General features: G+C 50.6%; 2 protein-coding genes across 2 annotated transcripts in view; both read right to left on the bottom strand.

Moving 5' to 3' along the window:
- Positions 1-13881, bottom strand: part of B4GALT1 (beta-1,4-galactosyltransferase 1) — a 49899-nt gene extending 36018 nt beyond the window's left edge. The window contains exon 1 of the mRNA XM_058565960.1: positions 13356-13881. Within this exon, the coding sequence (XP_058421943.1) occupies positions 13356-13773 (418 nt within the window). The 5' untranslated portion in view covers positions 13774-13881. The remainder of the gene's footprint in view (positions 1-13355) is intronic.
- Positions 13789-15913, bottom strand: LOC131420263 (basic proline-rich protein-like). The gene is made up of 3 exons (XM_058566136.1): positions 15901-15913; positions 15231-15286; positions 13789-14532 (listed from the first exon to the last, which is right to left on the bottom strand). The coding sequence occupies exons 1-3, from the start codon at positions 15911-15913 to the stop codon at positions 13789-13791; spliced, it is 813 nt and encodes a 270-aa protein (XP_058422119.1).
- Positions 15914-19406: the final 3493 nt, after the last annotated feature.

Raw genomic sequence — 19406 nt, forward strand, 5'->3', positions numbered from 1 at the left:
CCTGACTGAATTTCTGGACCAGTGATGCTGGTTATAAGCACATCCCCTCTCCATCTAGAACCAGACCTTAGACTGTGGAGAGCCTGCTGCCCTGTGGGCCATCTGGGCAGCCAGCCAGCCATGCACTCCCAACAATACCTCTTCGGTATCACGACCACTTTAAATGCAGCCAGATCCAATTTCCTCCTCTGAAGGGTGAGGCTAATAATGTGTTCTTTTCAGGTAGTAAATAAGATAAGGCATATACATACTTATCACGTGCTTAGCACTAATAGATGTTCAATAAATATTACTTTGCCTTCTCCTTTGACTCCCTAGAACTTCAAAGCCTACAGACTCTTACAGCCCTATGATCACAAGTGCCTAAAATTTCAGATTTCTACTCTGACGCACCAGCATCAGTGATAGATTTGGAAGAGTCTGGGAACTCTAAGCGTCCTTTGGGTATGATATAGGCTTCTTGCAACACACAAGGGTTGAACAGCTATTCTGTTCATCTTTTATATAAGGGACAAGTACTAAAATGTTAAAGAATAAGTTAGGAAGGGAACGCAGAAGAAAAATTTTATAATCTTGGGATGATCAAGCGTAAAAACAACCTGAAGTGTAAAAACCTGAAGTCATAAAGGACAAGAGGGACTTAAATACACAAAAATTCCAAACTTCCATGTGGTCAAAGATACCAGAGATAAAGTAAAAAGACAAGCGGCAGACGGAGAGACCATATTTGCAAACAATATATAATAAAGGAGTAATATCTGTAGTATTAAAAGCTCCTACAAACATATTTTAAAAACTAATAGAAAAAGGGGTAAAAATAAGAACAAGTAAGAAGAAATACAGATGGCCAAGAAACACACGAAAGTTTGCTCAACATCATCAGTAATCAGAGAAACAAATTAAAACAAGACACCACATTTGACCATCATATTGGCAAACGTACAAAGGTTGCTGGCATGGACGTGGGAAACAGGCACTTCCCATGCACTGTTGATGAGTCTGAATTGGAGGGCAATTAGGCAGTATCAATCAAAATGTTAAAAGTCCATGATCTTTAGATCTAAAATCAATAACCTAACTTTCCACCATAAGACACTGGAAAAAGAAGAGCAAACTAAACCTACAGAAAGCACAAAGAAGAAAACACTAAAGATTAGAGCAGAAATTAATAAAACAGAGAAGAGAAATCAATGAACCAAAAATTGGTTCTTTGAAAAGATGAACAAAAATGACGTACTTTTGGCTAGACTGATCAAAAAAAAAAAGACAGAGAGAGAAAAGATTCAGGAATGAAAGACGGAACATCCCAACTAACCTTACAGAAATAAAAAGAATATAAGGGAATACTATGAACAACTGTATGCCAACAAATTTGACGACTTAGATGAAGTGGACAAATTCCTAGGAAGATAGAAACTACCAAAACTGACTCAAGAATGAATACGAAATCTGAATAGACCTGTAACAAATAAAGAAATTGAATTAGTAATCAAAAAGCTTCCCACAAAGAAAAGCCCAGGCCCAGAGGGCCTCACTAGTGAATTCCACCAGATATTTAAAGACAAATTAATACAAATCCTTCACAAACTCTCCCTAAAATTGAAAGAACACTTCTCTACTGATTCTGAGGCAGAATTACCCTGATACCAAAATCAGACAAAGACATCACAAGAAAAAAAACTACATATAATTTATTTGTCAAATATACACCAATAAAGCTGGAAAAAAACCCCTACAGATCAATATCTCTTATGAATAATAATCCTCAACAAAATACTAGTAAACTGAATCCAGCAGCATATAAGAAGGATTATATACCACGATGAATTTATCCCAGGATTTATCCCAGGAATTCAAAATTGATTTGTATCTGAAAAATCAAGGTATAATACACCATATCAATAGAATAAACAACAAAAACCACATGATTATCTCAACAGACACAGAAAAAGCATTTGACAAAACAGCACTATTCATGATCAAGCACTCAACAAACTAGGAGCAGAAGGGAACTTCCTCACCTGATCAAGAGCATCCATGAAAAACCCACTGCTAACATCACACTTAATAGTGAAAGACTGAATGTTTTCCCCTAGAGATCAGGAACAAGACAAGGACATCCTCTCTTATTCCATCTATTCAACGTCGTACTAGAAGTTCTGACCAGGGCAATCAGGCATGAAAAAGAGCTGCTCTAAGAGTTAATAAAAATCATGCATGTGAAGTACTTTCGCCATGCTTGGCACATGGAGTGCTGAACGAGCATTATCTGTTGTGGGAGTGGCTGACGTGGTTATGGCTGGAGCCTAGGACCCTAGATTCACAGCCGCTCCCACTGACTGAGTTTTGAAACTGACCAACTTACTCATCCCTTGACTTTTGATTTTGTGCCTAGAATTGCTGGAAGGGGCAGGTGGGTGTGGATTTGTCCAGTAAGACTCAGTCCCGGCTCTCAGGGCCCCCTGACAGTCGCCCCAGCTCCACAAGGCTGGCCCTCGTGAGGGCAGCCCTCAACTGTCCTGCAGCGAAGCCCTTTAGCCCTACTGAGCAGGACTGCATGGCTACATCAGAACTCCCAGCAGGAAGAGACTCCAGAGAGCATCCAAGCCAACCCCTCATCTCATTTAAAGATGGGTAAACTGAGGCCCAGTGAGAGGCTGTGACTTCTCTCACATCACTTCGTAGGTTGGCACCAGAGCTGGGCTGAAGGGCTTGGCATCCTGGCTACCAACACCAGCTCCTGAGTAGAGTAATGACGGGCTATCTACAGGTCTGTGCCTAAGTTTTTCTAACAACACACCGGGCACAGGCCGCTGGGCACCCCAGGCTGAGCCCACCTACGTCTAGCCCCCATTTTTTAACACATCCCTTCTCGCCTCCTGAGACCTTCCTCCTGACCTCTCGGCTATCTGTAGTCTATGACGGCCCCTCCTCAGGATACTGACAATGTACCGTGGGGAACACAAGGCTGTGGATCACACGGAATCCTGGCACACCTGACACAGGGCAACACACACTCCAGGTTCTCAGTGCTGTGGATTCACAAGATGGGGGCATTCTCCCGTGGCCCGGGGTAGGTCTGTTCATCTAAGCCAGGCCACAGACTCCAATAAACCCTGGCTCCAGGCTAAACCCTGGCCCTAAGCTGTGGTTACAGCCTCACACTTTTCTCTCTTCCTCTTAACTCTGCCCCACTGGGGATGAAAAACCGGCATTTGGAGGAAAGTTTACTCTGTAGCCTCCGGTGCGGAATGTATGCCTTCTGTGCCCAAGGGGACGGGTTAGGCACTCATCAAAAGGCAGAGTACTGATATTACCACATACCTCATTTCATTCAAACCTCTTATCTACTCTTTGAGCTAAGAATTATCTCCCCATCTCACACAAGAAGAAAGTCTTGCCCTGGGTCCCCCTGGGGAACAACATGCTGGACAGCAGCTCTGGTCTGATTCCAAATGGACCCAGAGAGTACCCTGTTAAGTCACAGGTGATTGCCGCGGAATGCAGCAGAGAGGACATATGGAGTGGCTACAAGATGAAGGGAGCAGCTGTCACAAGTAGAATGCACCCTGTCTGCTGGACTTGTAAATCTTTGGTCACGGAAATCACTAGTTCTAAAGTCATTCTACCAATTACGCAAATCTGCAGGCTCCTGTTTACAAAAGAGGCATGTGCCTGGGGGGTGGCTATAGGGACAAAACTGGCCATTCATACTTGTAGATCTTGGGCTATTGATCAACTTATATTTACCCAATACAATTTAAAAGCCTTTCCTCATTTGGGCCCCGTTTCTGGAGCCCATAAACCAGGGCTGTCAGATCAGAGTTCGTCCACATGGCTTAAATGGTCAGGCACCGAGGCTAGCCCATCAGAACCCAGCACGGTTTCTGTGGATGGTGGCATGCAGTGTTTCCAGTAACCAACACACCAAGTTTTAGATTAACACCATTTTTAAGCCAGGCTTTTAAAGCCAGAATCTGCCCCCATTCTAGATGTTTGGCTTTACAAATAAAGGAAGAAGGAAAGGATCTTATCTTGTGGCAAAGGTGCTTGAAATGTTGAAAGAGCCACCAAGAAGGTTCTTGATACCAGGAACCTCAGCAGGAACTGCCAGAGGCAATGGCTTACAGGAACAGGCTGCACTGTTCAGAGCAGCCACGGTGCCCTACACAGGCAACTTTCTCTCTTTTTCTCTCTCTGTCTCTCTCATATACACACACACACACACACACACACACACAACATACACACAGGCTGGGAGTGTAAGTGTGAGACCCCAGGTAGATCTGACTCTCCCTCAGAATTCGTGCTCTTTAAAAGCAAATTTCCCTGGCCCAGGAATTTACAGTTTAGGGTCTATGGATTATTATAACCCTCCCGGAAAGCAAAGTGGCAGCAATGTGAACCTGTGTTGTAAAGATGACCATACTATCTGGCCTAGAAATTCCTCTCTAGGAATTTATCCCAAGGAAATAATTCAACTGAAGCAAAGAGCTACACACAGCAAAAATGTTCAAGATTATCTACGATGGTGAACCCTGGAATGTTGAATGCTAAGGGAATAGCCATAAGAATTTTAGACAGCAGCTACAAAAGATAATTAGATAATTATAAACCACATGACAGTTCGAAGATAATGTTGAACAAAAACAGCAGAATGCAAAACAGTTTCACACTATGACAGCAATAGAGTAAAATATGTATGCGTTTGGAAAGTAATGGCAAGTTTTGTTACAGTGGTACCTGGTACCAGAGTGTTATAGTGGCACCGCTGTACCGCTGTACCCCGTGTTACAATGGTAGGTACATTTTGTTACAATGGTACATTTTTTTAAACGGTACGTTGTTACATTTTTTTAAAACATTTAATGTGGTAATGTATTTTCAACTTAAAAAAACAAAAGGAAGAAATCGTACAAAGCAAAAGCCAAAACCTTCACAAATAAGAACTATTAGTACTACCAATAATAGACAACATATATTCAGAACTTATTCTGTGTCAGGCACTGTATTAGGCCCTTTCATGCCTACTATCTGAACTTCACAACATCTGTGAGGTAGAAACTATTATTATCCCCATTCTCCAGGGGAGAACATTGAGGCACAGAAAGGATAACAACTTTCCCATATCACACAGCTAGCCAGTGTGACAGAAAGAAACATGCCCGGTGCCATTTCAAAGGTCATCCACCTGCTAAAATCTTTATGCCTGCTTAGACAGAGATGACGAATCCTCAGCAGAAGCCTCACAAGAGCCCTGAAATGGGCAGTGGGTAGTGAGTTTCAGAGGGAATTTCAGAGGGCTTTCATGTTGCAAATATGATCAGGATTTCCCCCACAGCAACACAGACTCCAGGAGGAAGAAAAGAAAGGGCGCTAAGATCAACAGGCCCAGCCCACTCAAACTTTACAGAGGGGAAAAGGGACCAGCAGGGTTGGGACTTGCCCAAAACGATGTCACGAGTTAGGAAAAGAACCAGACCTTGGGATCCTCACTTGAGTGGCCTTCGAGGCTTGGCCCTCCCTCTGCAGCCCATGAAGCCGCTCTTTCTGTACCCCTCTCCCCTGCACCTTCCTCCCTTCAGCCCCTCAGTCTAGCTGTCCTCGGCCTCCTCCTGTCAGGCACAGTTCCGCTACACCACCTTCTCTCTCTTTCATCATCTTCCCGTCACCCTGCCTCCGCTTCCTGTCCTCTCCTGCCCTGCGGGTGAGTGTATGCAACAGCTGGGACTTCGGCTAAGGCATTCTCCCCACGTGACAGCAACTAGAGGAAATTACAGGCCGTCGGCCCTGCCCTTCCCAAGCAGGGACTCTGTTCAAACATGCTGAGAGACAGTGATGCTAAAATCGGTGTTTGGAAGAAAGGCCCTTCATTTTGCCTCTGGCCCTGGCCCAGACCACCCATCTGGCTCTGTACATCTCCTCAGGGCACTGGGAGCACCCACGCTTCCTCTCTCTGACCACACAGTATTGCCAGAGTCTATCTACTGCTGAGGGGCTTCCCAAGAGTGGGGACCAGCCCTTGTCCACGTCCATCTCCTGTGCTTCGTACAGCGTAGTTACCGATAAAAGTTTGCTGAAGGAGCAAATGAGTTCCCATCCATCCTCTTCCTTGGGGCCCTTCCTAACTTTGGGGTGAAGACTCAAGTCTACCCATTCTTGGCCGGGAAGGGACCCTGCCTAGGCTGCCTGAAGTGCTCATCTGAATGCCAGGAGCTACCTAACACCTCACCACCAAGCCCCTGAGCTCCTATAATGCAAATACCAGTTTCCCTAGGTCCACCCTGAACTCGGAGTCTTTTCCTGTTTTTTCAAGCTGGCGGTGTCCTGAAACACCAACGATGGCTCTGTGGTTTCAGGATGTCAAAGGCAAAAGGACATTATGCAAAACAGGAAGCAACTTTTGAAGAAATTTTTAAAGGCATTTTTAGAATGCACCCTGTCATGGGGCCAAGCAATTATCGAACCCCCTGCCAGGGCCCTTCTCCATGACCCCCGGAAGCATGTGGTGGGGCAGGAAGCAGCCTGACCTCACATCACGCTGGTCACGCTGGTCTGACACAATTCTGCCCCTTCCCTCATCAGCCTCCCCCTGATTCCCAGGCTCTCTGCCAAACGACCCCTGGCAGATTCCCAAATCCAAAGTGTCCCTCGGAAGAGGAAAATTCAGCTCCAGTAAGGATGTTCAAAGTGGAATAACTTCAAAATAGACACCTTGGGAAGAGACTGGCCCACTGGCCTGAGGCCAGATCGCTCTAACTCACCAGAAAAAGCCCCAACCAAGGGTCAGGCTCTGCTGGTCCCCGAGGGTTCTCCTAAAAGGAATTCCTGGAAACCCATGGGCTCTCACTTCATCACCCCTCCCCAGATCTCAGGAGCCCTGGAGGTGGGAGAGCCGTGCAGCATTTTCAGAGTCTGATTTGCTGGCTTGTTCCCACACCTCCTGTGGAAATAGTCACATCTCAGGGTGTCAACAGCACCGGGTTAGCAAACTGGTGTTCACCCAGCACCATGGCTGCAGTGCCACAGTCCACAGAGGCCCAGCCCAGGGACTTGGCTGCCAGGGAGACAAATGGAGAAGTTAGTGAGAAAGCTGACTCCTGGGGCATCACCCCCACTGCTTCTGTTGACAGCAGACTTCTGCTCAGCCCGATCCCAAGAGCCTGTCCTCCAGCCTGGCCCTCTGCCCCTACCCCCAGCACTTCCTGCACCTAGTTTCCTTTTTAATCAGAATTCTAGACACATCCTTCATTCAGCAATAAATGATACTCATCGGCTAGCACGAAACAAACCTGTAATTTTCAACGGGTCTATCCTTCAGGAAGACTGTTGAAAACCTAGCCCTTCTCAAAACGCATTCACCCCTTTTCCTTTTTAGAAAACTCTCCTATGGAAACAATCCAAAAAGTACATAAAGCCTTATGCACGAGCCTCACCGGCCCACTAAGAAAAAACAAAAACTCTGTGTGTGTGTGTGTGTGTGTGTGTGTGTGTGTGTGTGTGTGTGTTTGTCCAACAACAGTTGAATGATAAAAGAAAGTTACGGCACATTCAGCTGACAGAATGATACAGCCTTTGTGGTTTCTAGAGGTGCATGAGCAAGTCTGTGACGAAATCTTAAGTGGAAAATGCTGGACACCAGGCTATCTGTATTTATCTATACCAATCTCTCTGTCTATCTATAAAGGATTGGCTACGTTCTTAAACACGTACAGGAAAAGACCAGCAGGAAAGTTGTCAACATGTTAGAATGCCAACACGATAGAATATAGGTGTACTTTTCTATCTCTTTTAACTTTCAAATTATTTTCAATGAGCCTGCATTACTTTTCACAAAAAGGAGAAACAGATTACCCACTCCCCGAAAAAAAAAAAAAAAAAAAGGCAAAAGCAGAGACCCACAGCCCCAGCCTCCAGCATCCCGGTGAGGCAAATCCTTCTCCCCCCTCTCTCTGGGCTTCCTGAGGGGCTTCGGAGGGGTAGCAGGGGGATGGATAAGCAGCTACATAACATACCCAGACCAGGCATTAAAATCACTGCCAAAGAATTCAGCACCAGCCAATTATATAGACCCTGGCCTTCATTTGTGTTGGGAAGGGGCAGGCTGAGGCCAGGCTGAAAAGTGGAACTTGAAACACTGTGCGAGTGAGTCAGCCCTTCTGTCTTTTAAGGACGAATCCCTTTAGGCCACGTTCGCCCAGAACTAGCTCCCAGCCAGACTCTGTCCCCTACCCCCAAGCCACCACAACCTTCCAACCTGAAGGTCTCTGACCTTTAGAACAGGATCTGAGCTCTCTCTCCAAGCTGGTGACCTGTGTGGGCCCAGCTAAACACAGAGGCTCCAACCGCGGAGGCCTTTGCAATCACAGCCACAGCCTGGATCCCAGGAACCCTTGCCAAGTTAAGGGACAGGAGGGGCCCTGGGGAAGTCACCGAGTCCAATCCCACGCCTTGTTAGTTCCCAAAGGAGTCTGGGTCTGGCTGGCTGGCCTTTACGGTGACCTCCTTGCCCAGAGACCACTCTGGGCAACGCCAGAGCCAAATGTAAAATGGCCACAGGGCAGGGGCCTCAAGAGATTTAAGCCAAAAGGGCGAACCATGTGTCCTAAAACAACCAGATTGCTGCTTAACTGGAATTTCCAGGTGGACACGGATTCAAGCAGAATCCGAGTCTCTGCTTCTTGTCAGAAGAGGCAGGGACACTGAGTAGGGAACAAGGTGTAGGAGGCACTGGGTAAGCGGGAGAAATCACCAGGTTTGACCTGACCACAGGAGGACTGAGCAGAGGCCAGCTGAGCCCCCAAAGTCTGGAAGACCCCCAGGGTGGAATCCAGGGAAGGGCCGGGACAGCCTCGGCATTACCTGTTCTGTCATTCCCAACCCATAAATCAGCCTGGTCCCATTCCCAGGCTGGTTCCCAGCCTGGGAATCCCTACCCTGCTGCTATCCACAGACGGTAATACCCGGCCATATGGCTGCTGATGCCTCATTACAGTCATCATGAAGCATCAAGTTAAAGATTACCCAGCAGAGCTAATGCGAGGCTTCAGAAATTAGAGGGACATTGTCACACAGTCAAATAAAACCAGAACTGGACAACTTTCCTATCAACTCTGGGTTTCTGAATAAAAGAAAGAAAACAGAAAAGAAGAAAAAGAGGGATGGAGAGGGAGAGGGACAGACTAAACGCACACACACGCTTTGGTTTCCCTAAATGACATCAGCATGGTTTAACTGTGCCTCCTCTGCCTAAATTGTGAGTTCCTACAGAGAAGGCATTTTGCCATCTTCCTCTCTGCAGCTCTGGCGCCAGGCACAGGGCTGGAAATGGATGGATGAAGTTACCAGACACCTCAGCCATCAAGGACACCCAGGCAAGTTGCCACCATACAAGATCTTACGGACTGACCCACAGACACACCTAGCAGGGACCTTCCCAAACTCGAGGCCACATCAGGCGGCCCTGAGCCTCTGTACCAGGTGTTACTGGGCAACAGCCTCCAGGAAGAGCACTAGGCAGGCAGCAGGATACCTGGCCAGCTGGCCATTGCCTGGCTGTGTAGCCCGAGGCATGACCCCTCCCCTCTAGCACAACGAGGGATGGGGGCCCAGGGACGGGACAGTCCCATCCTGGAATGCTGCAGTTTGAGTCCAATCCCACATTCGGCTCTTGCTCCCCAGGCCCTGAGGAGATTCCATCTTGTTCATCAGGTGGAGGCTCCCATGCTGGCTCAGAGTCTGAGGCGAACTACAACAGGTAGGAATCACTTCTGCCACCATCAGGTTGAGTGGAAGAAAGCGAGTCAGAGAGTCATGGAGGATATTCTCCATCTCAGACTATTCAACAAGAAGGCATAAATTATTTTCTCCAGGAAAAGCAACAGGACAAAACTGGTTTAAAGGACTAGTACCCAAACTCCCAAAGCTTAAAGATCTGGACACAGGGGAGGCTCCCTGGGCCTCCCCCAACCTCTGGGATGAGGCTCCAAGCCTCATCCCCAAAGGGGAGAGAGAGCCCTCTCCCAAGCCGAGGCCAGGACATGTGTGCTCAAAGTACACTCTGTCCCGGACAGCCTGCTTGTGTCCACATGTGTGCACGTGGGGGCTGGGGGGAGGAGGCGGCCACGTGCTGGTGGAGAAACACCTGAGAGCAAGAGCCCAGCAGAGACCCAGCAAGTGTTTTTTCTGCCCAAGGGTATAGACAGGGACAGAGGCTTGGCTGACAGCCCCCACAAAAGCCGGGGAAATTGGCTCATGGACAAGTGCTCTCCCAGGGTCCTGGCTACCTGTGGCTGCTGTTTGCTGGCCCCGGTGCCCACGACTCTCTGGTGCCCACCTCTACATCAGAGGCCTCTTTTGAACAGATGAAGAGGCTCTCCTCAAAGTATAGCTGAGCAAGAGGGGCCTCTGGGGTCTAAGCAGGCCTGTGCTCACCACCCCCGACCCCATGCACCCTTGAGGGGACTGTACCAACCGTATCAGGCCCCAGTTAAGCCCCCAGGTCAGCCCTGCCTTCCCTGACCAGTCCAACCTGAGGTACTGCCCGTCCCCCCACCCAGCCTCTCTCTGGGCTGGCGGTGCCAGCGCAAGTCAAGTCACACTGAGCTGCCGCCAAACGTGAGCAGAGATAAACATTCTGAGAAAAGAAACGCAAGGCAAGGTCACCCCTCCTCCCAGACTAACTACATCGCAGGCAAACACCAGGCAGCCAGAAAAGAGAGCCTCATGGCCATGTCCAGTGGAGCGGAGGCTGCACAGACCCCCGAGGGCCAAGAGGACGGTGCCTGCAGGCCTGAACTTCCCAGGAGAACTCCCTGGGCACTTATAGGGATCCTCGGGAAAGGCCACCTTCCCCCCGCAGCCCTCACTCCCGAAGGCCTCCCACCAGCCTGTGGGGGGCCCGAGGCAGAGCCTATGATGGCTCCAAACCCTGCCACCTGCCCCACAGCACACAGATCGTGGAGACAGAGACCAGATTCAAACCCAAGTCTATGCGGAGTCCATCCCAAGGCTCGGACAGGCCAGGACAGATCAAACAGTGCCCCGTCGGCAGCCCAGCCTGGTGCCTGGCTCCTCTAGCGAAGGGCATGCCCGTTCCCCACCACCTGCCAGCCAGGAGGAATCACAGCATCTGGCCCAGACCACTGGACACCAGAAAGTAGAGCCGAGTCGTGGAAAGGAACTGTAAGTAGTGAAAAGGCCACCGCTCTAAACCCGTGGATGCTTTCTCCCAGCAACCTCAAAACCACCCTGCAAGGGCTCTGGTGACACCTGCCCAGCTGAACAGATGGGCTCGACTCCCCCAGCCCACAGACTCCCGGGGAGACTTTCAGCTTTCTCGAGGCCCCCTCCGGGCCAGGAGCCTCTCCTCCGAGAGCTGCAGTCAACCACTCAAACCTAAGGGCTCAAGAAAAATGAAGAAAAACCCTCGGCCCTCACTTTCTGGGGCTCCCTCAGCAGCAGCCTAAACGTCACGGTCCCATGCATGTCACACAAAGGCAGCCAAGCTAGAGAAGGCCCAGGGCCTCTCTCCTCGCCCTCCCAAACGTTCTCTCTCAGGAAGTCCTTTCATGCTGCAAATTCAGAATCGGTTCTGAAACACCAGCAACTGCTCACCGACCACTAGCAACACCATTACACCACCAACAAAGCACAAGTGGGTCACCACGGCCTCCCGTGCTTTGTCGAGAAGACCCTATACCTCCAACACCAATCTAATGAACTCTGGTGTACTTTTAATTTGCTAATTAATTTCTCTTCCTTACTGCACTATGTCCGGGCAACAGTTAAAAACAAAAGAACAAAACCTGGCGTCTCTGGGGTCTGGGGACTCGCTCTTCCCCCTTCTCTCTGCAGTTCAGAGCCATCTCCACGGGAGTCTGAGAAAATGGAACTTCAAGTCCTATTTGCCACATACTTAACATACACAATCTCAGTTAGTCCTAAAAATAACCCTGCGAGTTAAGCATCGACAACCCCATTTTCCACATGAGGAAGAGATTCTGAGAAACTCTATAACGTGCCTGAGGTCGGACACTTAGAGCAGGACAAAGACTTGACTTCATTTTATAGGACGAGTCGGCTTCTCAGACTAACCATCAAGTCCAAAGGAATTTGATTTTCTGCTTTAAAAAAAAGTCCCCCTTATGACCACAATTCATGTCTGACTAACTCCAAGAGCTTCCTCCCAAACTTGATCTGAAAATATTGACGGAATTACCCGAGAAATTGAGCAAGAGTACGTAGGAGGCCCGGTCTGCCAGGGCTCTGAGTAAAAGGGACCAAGCTCCCACCGGCAGGATTGCTGGCCCTCCTGCCACGGCCTCTCACTGGGGACAACATTCTCTAAAGCCTGGCATTAAGTATGAGCAGCCACCTGTCAGGTAATCTTGGGAGCAACCTGTGGCTGCCTTGGGCCTGACAGCCTGTGGATTATAGGTCAAGGAGAGGTCTCGGCAGGGGCTCAGCCTCCTCCTGATGTAGGGAATGCAAACCCACCTACCCAAGCTCCCAGCATAACTGGTTACCGTTTAGACCTCCAGCCCCAAGGGTACAAACATTATACTCCCACAAACACCCTCAGCTTGGGAGGGCCTGCTTACTTAGGTTTGGGGAACCTACAAGGGCAGGAAGCAGGGGAGGAGGGCCCCAGGGCAGGGATCTACACAGAGGAGGAACTGAACACAACAGTGATAATTTATTGAGGGCTTACCCTCATTAATGTAAACCCTTGTTCACATTGTTTCATCTAATCTTCCAAAACAACTCGCTGAAAGAGACACCATTTATTATCCCCATTTAAGAGGTGAGAAACCAGAGGGTTAGGGAGAAGTCATTTGCCCAAAAGCTCAGGAAGAAAGTTAACCCACACTCAGGACCGAGTGATTCTATGGGAAGACAAGAGCCCTGAACTGGGAGCTCAGCTCCCTTCCCCACTGGAGGCCTCACCATCAGTCCTCCAAACCGGAGCGAGCTACTCTGAGCTGCCTCCTGGTCCCTACCAGAGTTAGCAGGGTGAAGGCGGCTCCAAGCCCTAAGCAGACTCAAACTCCAAAACTTGTTGAGGTTTGGACCAGAGCAGGGAAGTCTCCAAGGCCTTCTCAGGTTCTGAGGCCGGAGGGGCCTGCGGCTTCCCTATACCGCCCCCGCCTCAACTTCCAACACGAATGCAAAGGAACTCACCTCCCAACCTCTCACCCCCATCCATCCTGGAACCTGTCTGGGATTAGGGACTCTGATCCGGAATAGGGAGGCTGGCTGTCGCGAAAGAGGGCATGGGCGAACGTCTGGGGGACCCTGTCGGGGAAATCCGGAGGAGTCCCAGTCCTCGGACTGGCGCCGACCGGAGTCCTTACCGAGCAGCGGGGACTCCTCGGGGCAAGCGGGCAGCGACAGAGCTGTGCTGGGGGACACGGAAGCCAAAGTCAGGTTGCGCGCGGGGCCGGGGCCGGGGCGAGAGTCCGCGTCCGGGCGGGAGACGCGCCCCGGGCGCGGCACCGAGGGAGCGCCCCTAGGCAGCGGCGGCGGGGCGCCTGGCGGTCGGAGCTCCCCGGAGGGCTGCCCGATGGCGGCGGCGCCGTTCGAGCCGCCCTGCAGCGATGTGGAGACCCCGACCAGCTGGGGCAGGCGGCTCAGGTCGCGGCCGGCCAGGTAGTACACGAGAGTGACGCCGAGGTGCAGCGCGCAGACGGCCACGAGCAGGCGGCAGGCCCGCTGCAGGGACGCGCCCGGCATCGCGGCGCTGCCGCCCAGGAGCGACTCCCGAAGCTTCATCTTCCCGCCGCCGCTTTAAGAGGGGGGGTGGGCTGCGGCGGGGAGGGCGGCCCGCCCGCGGGCCCCCGGCCAGGCGCTGCCGGACCGCGGCGCTCGGGGGAGGGGCCGGAGCGGAGGCAGGAGCGCGGCGCCGGCGGGCGGGCAGGCGGCGGGACGCGGACTCTCCGGCGGCCGGGCCGCGGAGCCAGGAGAAGAGCGCCCGGGGCGCGGGCGGGGCGGGGCGGGGCCGCCGGCGGGGCGGGGCCGGAGCGGGGATTTTCTGGACCCGGGCACGGGGCGGGGCCGCTGGGCACGGGCCGGAGGGGCGGGGCCGGGGCGTGGGGCGGGGCCTCGGGAGGGGCTGCAGGGGCGGGAGGTGGCTGCAGGGGCAAGACCTGGGGGGGGTGCTGCAGGGGCAGGACGGGGCTGCAGGGGTGGGGCCGCTGGCGGGGCGGGGCCGGAGCGGGGTTCTCTGGACGGGGGCGTGGGGCGGGGCCTCAGGAAGGGGCTGCAGGGGTGGGGCCGTCTCCAGGGGAGGTTCCCACTGGGGCTCTGCCGCTCGGCCGCGCACCGCCCTCTTCCCGGCCTTCGGGTGGGCCTCCGGTCGCTGGCAAGCCGCGCCCCCCTTCCCCTCCGAGCCGCCGTCGAGAGGCGCCGCCACTTCCTGGGGTGTTCAGGGCTGGGGTGCGGGCTGGGCCTGCTGCGCGGCGGCGGAGCAGAGGGCAGGGAGGAGAGCAGGCGGGTTGTCCTGAGAGTCAGGGGCCGCCGCGGCGTTCCAGCCTGGGGGCCAGGGGGAGGGGCGGAGAAAGGTTGCCCGGGAAATGGGCTTCGAGGCCCACGGGGGGGTGGGACAGCCGCGGAGGGTTCTCTGGGTCGTTCGGTGCCGGGTCCCTTGGCCTCCCTAGGCCCCTCTGCTAATGGGGGTCCCAGCCGAAAGACGGGGCTCCCCCCGTGTCCTGCGGAAAAGAAGGTAGATGAGGCTCCGCTTCTCTCCTATAGCCCAGGCTGGGGACCTCAGCCCCGTCCAGCTCGGTTTAGGGTGTGTGGGTGGGTGCCTCTTCTAGCGCATCCTGCCCCGCGAGGATTCATGCTCAGAGTTGGGGGGGGGTGGCAGGAGCCTCAGTAACTCCCACGTCCGCATGCAGGAGAGCAGCCGGCTTTATTTACCATCTACACTGGCGTGGACACAATCCTGTGAAGTAGGAATTGTCCCGATCTTGCAGATCAGGAGATCAAGGCTCAGGAAGGTTGAGAAGCTTGCCTAAGACCCCACAGCTGGTGGGAAGACAGAATTCCGACTCCAAAACCTTTATTTACCACGTTTACCCCTTGCTGATTTGCAGGTAAGGGCTGGAGGCTGTGGGGGTGAGAAGCTTAGGCGCTGAAGTTGCTTGGTTCAAATTTGACCTAGAGGTCACTCCTCAGGCCCACCTGGTGCCTGAGTGAGCAGGGACACCTCACCCCTGGGGAGGACTCACCGAGGTACTGCCATTGATGTGGATGGAGAAGCTGAGGGCTCTGGCAGCTGCCTCTGCTATGGGGGGATGATAACAATAGCTACTGTAGAAGGGGAGTTTACTATATGCCAGTCAGCCACAAGCCTCACAACTCTGTGAAGTAGGCGGTTGTTACTGTCTTCATTTCACGGATGAGGAAGCAGGCTCAGGAGTTGACACTTGGTTGTGATCATACAGAATCTGCTTTCTTCGCTTGGCTTCCTGGACACCAGGCTTTCCTGATCTTCCTCACTTCACTGGCTACTCTTCTGTCTCCGCCTGCTTCTCCTCTGCCAGTTGTTGAAGGCCCCAAGCTGTAGTCTATGGTGCTCTTTTCTGTCCATACTGGCTCTCTAGGAGTGATGTCTAATACCTATATGCTGATGACTGCAGAATCTCTATCTCCAGCCTAGACCTCCAGACTCATATTCAACTATCAAACCCAACACATCCAACCCCCAAAACCCATCCCTATGCTCCACTCCCGTTCTTACCTACATCAGAGAATGGCACCAGTGTTCACCAGTTCCCCAAGCCCAAAACCTAAAAAGTGTCCTCGATGTGCCAGTCTTATTCTCAAATGCCATTTCCAATCCCTCAGCAAGTCTTGTCAGCCCTAGCTTCAAACCATCAGAATTAACGACTCACTAACTCTGCTGCACCATCCTGGACCAAGCCACCATCATCTTGCCCTGGGTTGTACAGTAGCCTCCTAACTGGTCACCCCGCTTCCACCTCTTCCATGCCCTCTCCCAGTCTGTTCTCCAAACAGCATCTCGGGAGGTCTCTGTAAGCATAAATCAGATCATGCCATTTTATTCAGAACAAAATCCAAATCTGTAGATGCCCTGTCTAATCTGGTTCCTATCTCTCTTCCCCATCTGCGTCTGTCATTCTCTACCATGCTCTACCTGCTTTAGCCACACTAACCTAACTGCTCTTCCTTGAATTTGCCCTATTTCTTCCTGCCTCAGGCCTTTGTACTTGCTATTCACTTAACCCGAAATACTCTTCCCCCATACTTTGTTCAGATCTCTCAAATGTCACCTTAGGAGAGAGATCTTCTCAGACTACCTTCTCAGAATATTCCCCCACCCATATCTGCTTAACCTGCCTGATTTTTTTCAGAACAGCTATCACCATTCAACATTACACGTTTATACGTTTGTTTATTGTTGTCCGTCTCCCTCATTAGGAGGTTAGCTCCATGAGTGCAGGAACTTTCTCTCTTGTTCACTATTGTATCCTCAGCTCCTAGAACTGAACCTGACACAGAGTTGGCACTGAATAAATATTTGTTAAAATATCTGTTAAATGAATGCTTATGATCATCTTGATAATGCGGGAGGCGGAGAAGGGAAGGACTATTGCTAAGCTATTTTAAAACACAAAAGTCAAAAGCTTTTCACCAGGGAGTGGGTGAGGGTAAAGCTGACCCCAACAGCCTATGCCTAGAGGAAAATGGCTGGCCAATGAGTGAGGATGGGTCAGAATAGTCCCTCATCTGAAAAATGAGGAGAGGGCAGAATGGTGATGTGTCTTCCATATGTCCAGATAATGGCCAGGAGACAGGATTGAGGGGACTTAGGGGTCCCAGACCTATGCTGGGACCCTCTTCTGGGTCCAGGAATCGAGGAAAAGGAGCAACACTTGCTAACTGTCTGTCTCTTGGGAACATTCAGAGTCCATAGAAACTTGAACACCAGCCTCATCCGGAGGTCCCCCCTCCAGAGGTACCTAGAATCAGTTTCTTGCTTCAGAAAGGTCCAGGTCAGAAACCTGCGGGATAATGTCGTCCAGCTGTCCATACATGAACTGGTGTTAGAGACAGAGAGACAGACCCAAGGAAACCTTCTCCAGCTCTTTCCACTCTCAGCTTTGTCAGGTGAAAAATTAATCCCATCAGGGGACACACCTGGAGAAGGAAGTTGCGGTGCTGCCCAGCCGGAAGCTGGGATCGGGTTTAATAGTTTGCCCATCCAATGCTGATCTTTCCAGAACCACCCAGCTCTCTGCCTCTGCAGGCTGCCTTCAACTGGTTCGTGGCATTTCCTCTGCCCTCTCACCCTTATCTGCACCTATCAGTTTACATTTCTGTTTCACCCTAGTAGATAAGAAGGGCATAGAATAGTGCCTGGCACATAGTAGACAGTTATTTCTGTTATCTATTTCTGCATAACTCCCCCCACCCCCGAAAACTTAGTGTCTTATAACTAACAATTTCTCACGATTGTGTAGGTTGACTGGCAGTTCTGCCTCACATAGTGTCAGCTGGGCCCCTGGCACAGTTGGAAGTTCCAAAATGGCCTCACTCACATGGCTGGCAGTTGGTGCTGGCTGGGGGCTGGGTCAGAATGGGTCGTGGGTCAGGGGCCTTGGTTCTGCTCCAAGTGGGCCTCTCCACAAAGACCTTTCACGTGGCTGCTTGGGTTCCCTCACAATCTGCAGGGTGCGTCCCAAGAAGGAGCATTTCAAGAACAAAGAAAATGCAGATCTCTTAAGGCCCAGCCTCAAGCATCACTTCTGTGGCCATTTTAGTTAAAACAACTTACAGGGCAGTCCAGATTCAAGGGGAGTAGAAATAGACTCCACCTCTTGGGGGGAGGAGGGGTAAAGAATTGGCAACCATCTTTTTTGGTCCCCGTAGTTTGCCCAGTGGCCACAAATTATTTAGATTCCTCCCACATGTAAAATACATTAATGTCCTCCCAAGATCTCCCAAAAACTCATCCCATTGACTTCAGGCTCAGGCTCTAGGTCCAGGTATGGTTCCTCAGATTGAGGGACCTATGAACTATAAAACAAGTTACCTTCTTCCTCCTCCTTGTCCTGAGGAATTAAGTCCAAAAGCCATTACATAGGGATGAACAAGGTAGAGCCCAAACAGCATAGACAGTGTGTCAAAGCCCAACTGAATGAGGAGAGGGGTGGGAGGGTGACAGCCCAACACAGGGTGTCAAAGCCCAAGCAGAGTAAGTACCCATGGGGTATCAGGGTGTTAGGGACTTCTGTGAAATAGGGCAGCCCAGAGCAGGGTGTTGAAGCCCAAGGAGGATGAGGAGGTTGTTAAATACAGAGAGACTGATGAAAAGTGACTTATATGTGGATAATAAGTCACCCAAGTTTCTGACTGTCAGAGAAGGGAGTTACAAATATAGGAAGGAGAAAACTAAAATGAACTCCTTGAAACTTGATTGGAATTGGAGAAATCGGTGTGAATTTATGGTTTTCGATGTATAGATAATGAAATAGATATAAATGTAAGTGTGTGTGTTTATATGTAAAGACCAGTGAATATCTGGGAGAAGGCCTGGGAACAGAAACTTCCCGATAACAATGAGCACATCTAGCACCCAAATCTTGGTATCTAAACACTATTTTCCTATAAAAGGAACTTGAGGGCCGGCCCCGTGGCTTAGCGGTTAGGAGCGCGCTCCGCTGCTGGCAGCCCGGGTTCGGGACCCCAGGCACGCACTGACACACTGCTTCTCCGGCCATGCTGAGGCCGCGTCCCACATAAGCAACTAGAGGGATGTGCAGCTATGACATACAACTATCTACTGGGGCTTTGGGGGGAAAATAAATAAATAAAATCTTAAAAAAAAAAAAGGGAACTCGATATTCTTGGAGAAAAGGCTGATTTCAGGGATAGATCAGGGATGTTACAAGATGAGCCTGGAAAATCTTGTGCCAGAAGGTAAGAAAAAGCTGAAGAATGGTAAAGATATGTCATATGAACAGAGAAATCAGTTTGAAGGGGCTCCCATTGGCCAAATTTGAAATGATTTGATCATGAAAATAAATATTGATAGGAACAGTTTACAACCAATTGAACAAAATAGGAAAGCATGAGTTCATACAGATATAAAGTTTCATGAGTAACAAGATATTTACATAATTTCAAAGTATGTCCCCCACAAAATACTTATAATTTCAATGGGAAACATTAGAGAAATCCAAATTGTGAAACAGTCTCCAAAATAACCATCCTGAAATCTTAAAAGATGTCAAGATCGTGATAATCAAGGAAAGACTGAGGAACTGTTCCCCATTGAAGGAGACTAAAGAGAGATGACAACCAAATGCTACACCATATTTGTGAAGCGGATTCTTCTGCTGTAAAGAATATTTGGGGGATGATCAGTGAAACTTGAATGG

The sequence above is a fragment of the Diceros bicornis genome, chromosome 22 (genome assembly GCF_020826845.1).
Source record: "Diceros bicornis minor isolate mBicDic1 chromosome 22, mDicBic1.mat.cur, whole genome shotgun sequence".
In the NCBI taxonomy this organism is placed as follows: Eukaryota; Metazoa; Chordata; class Mammalia; order Perissodactyla; family Rhinocerotidae; genus Diceros; species Diceros bicornis.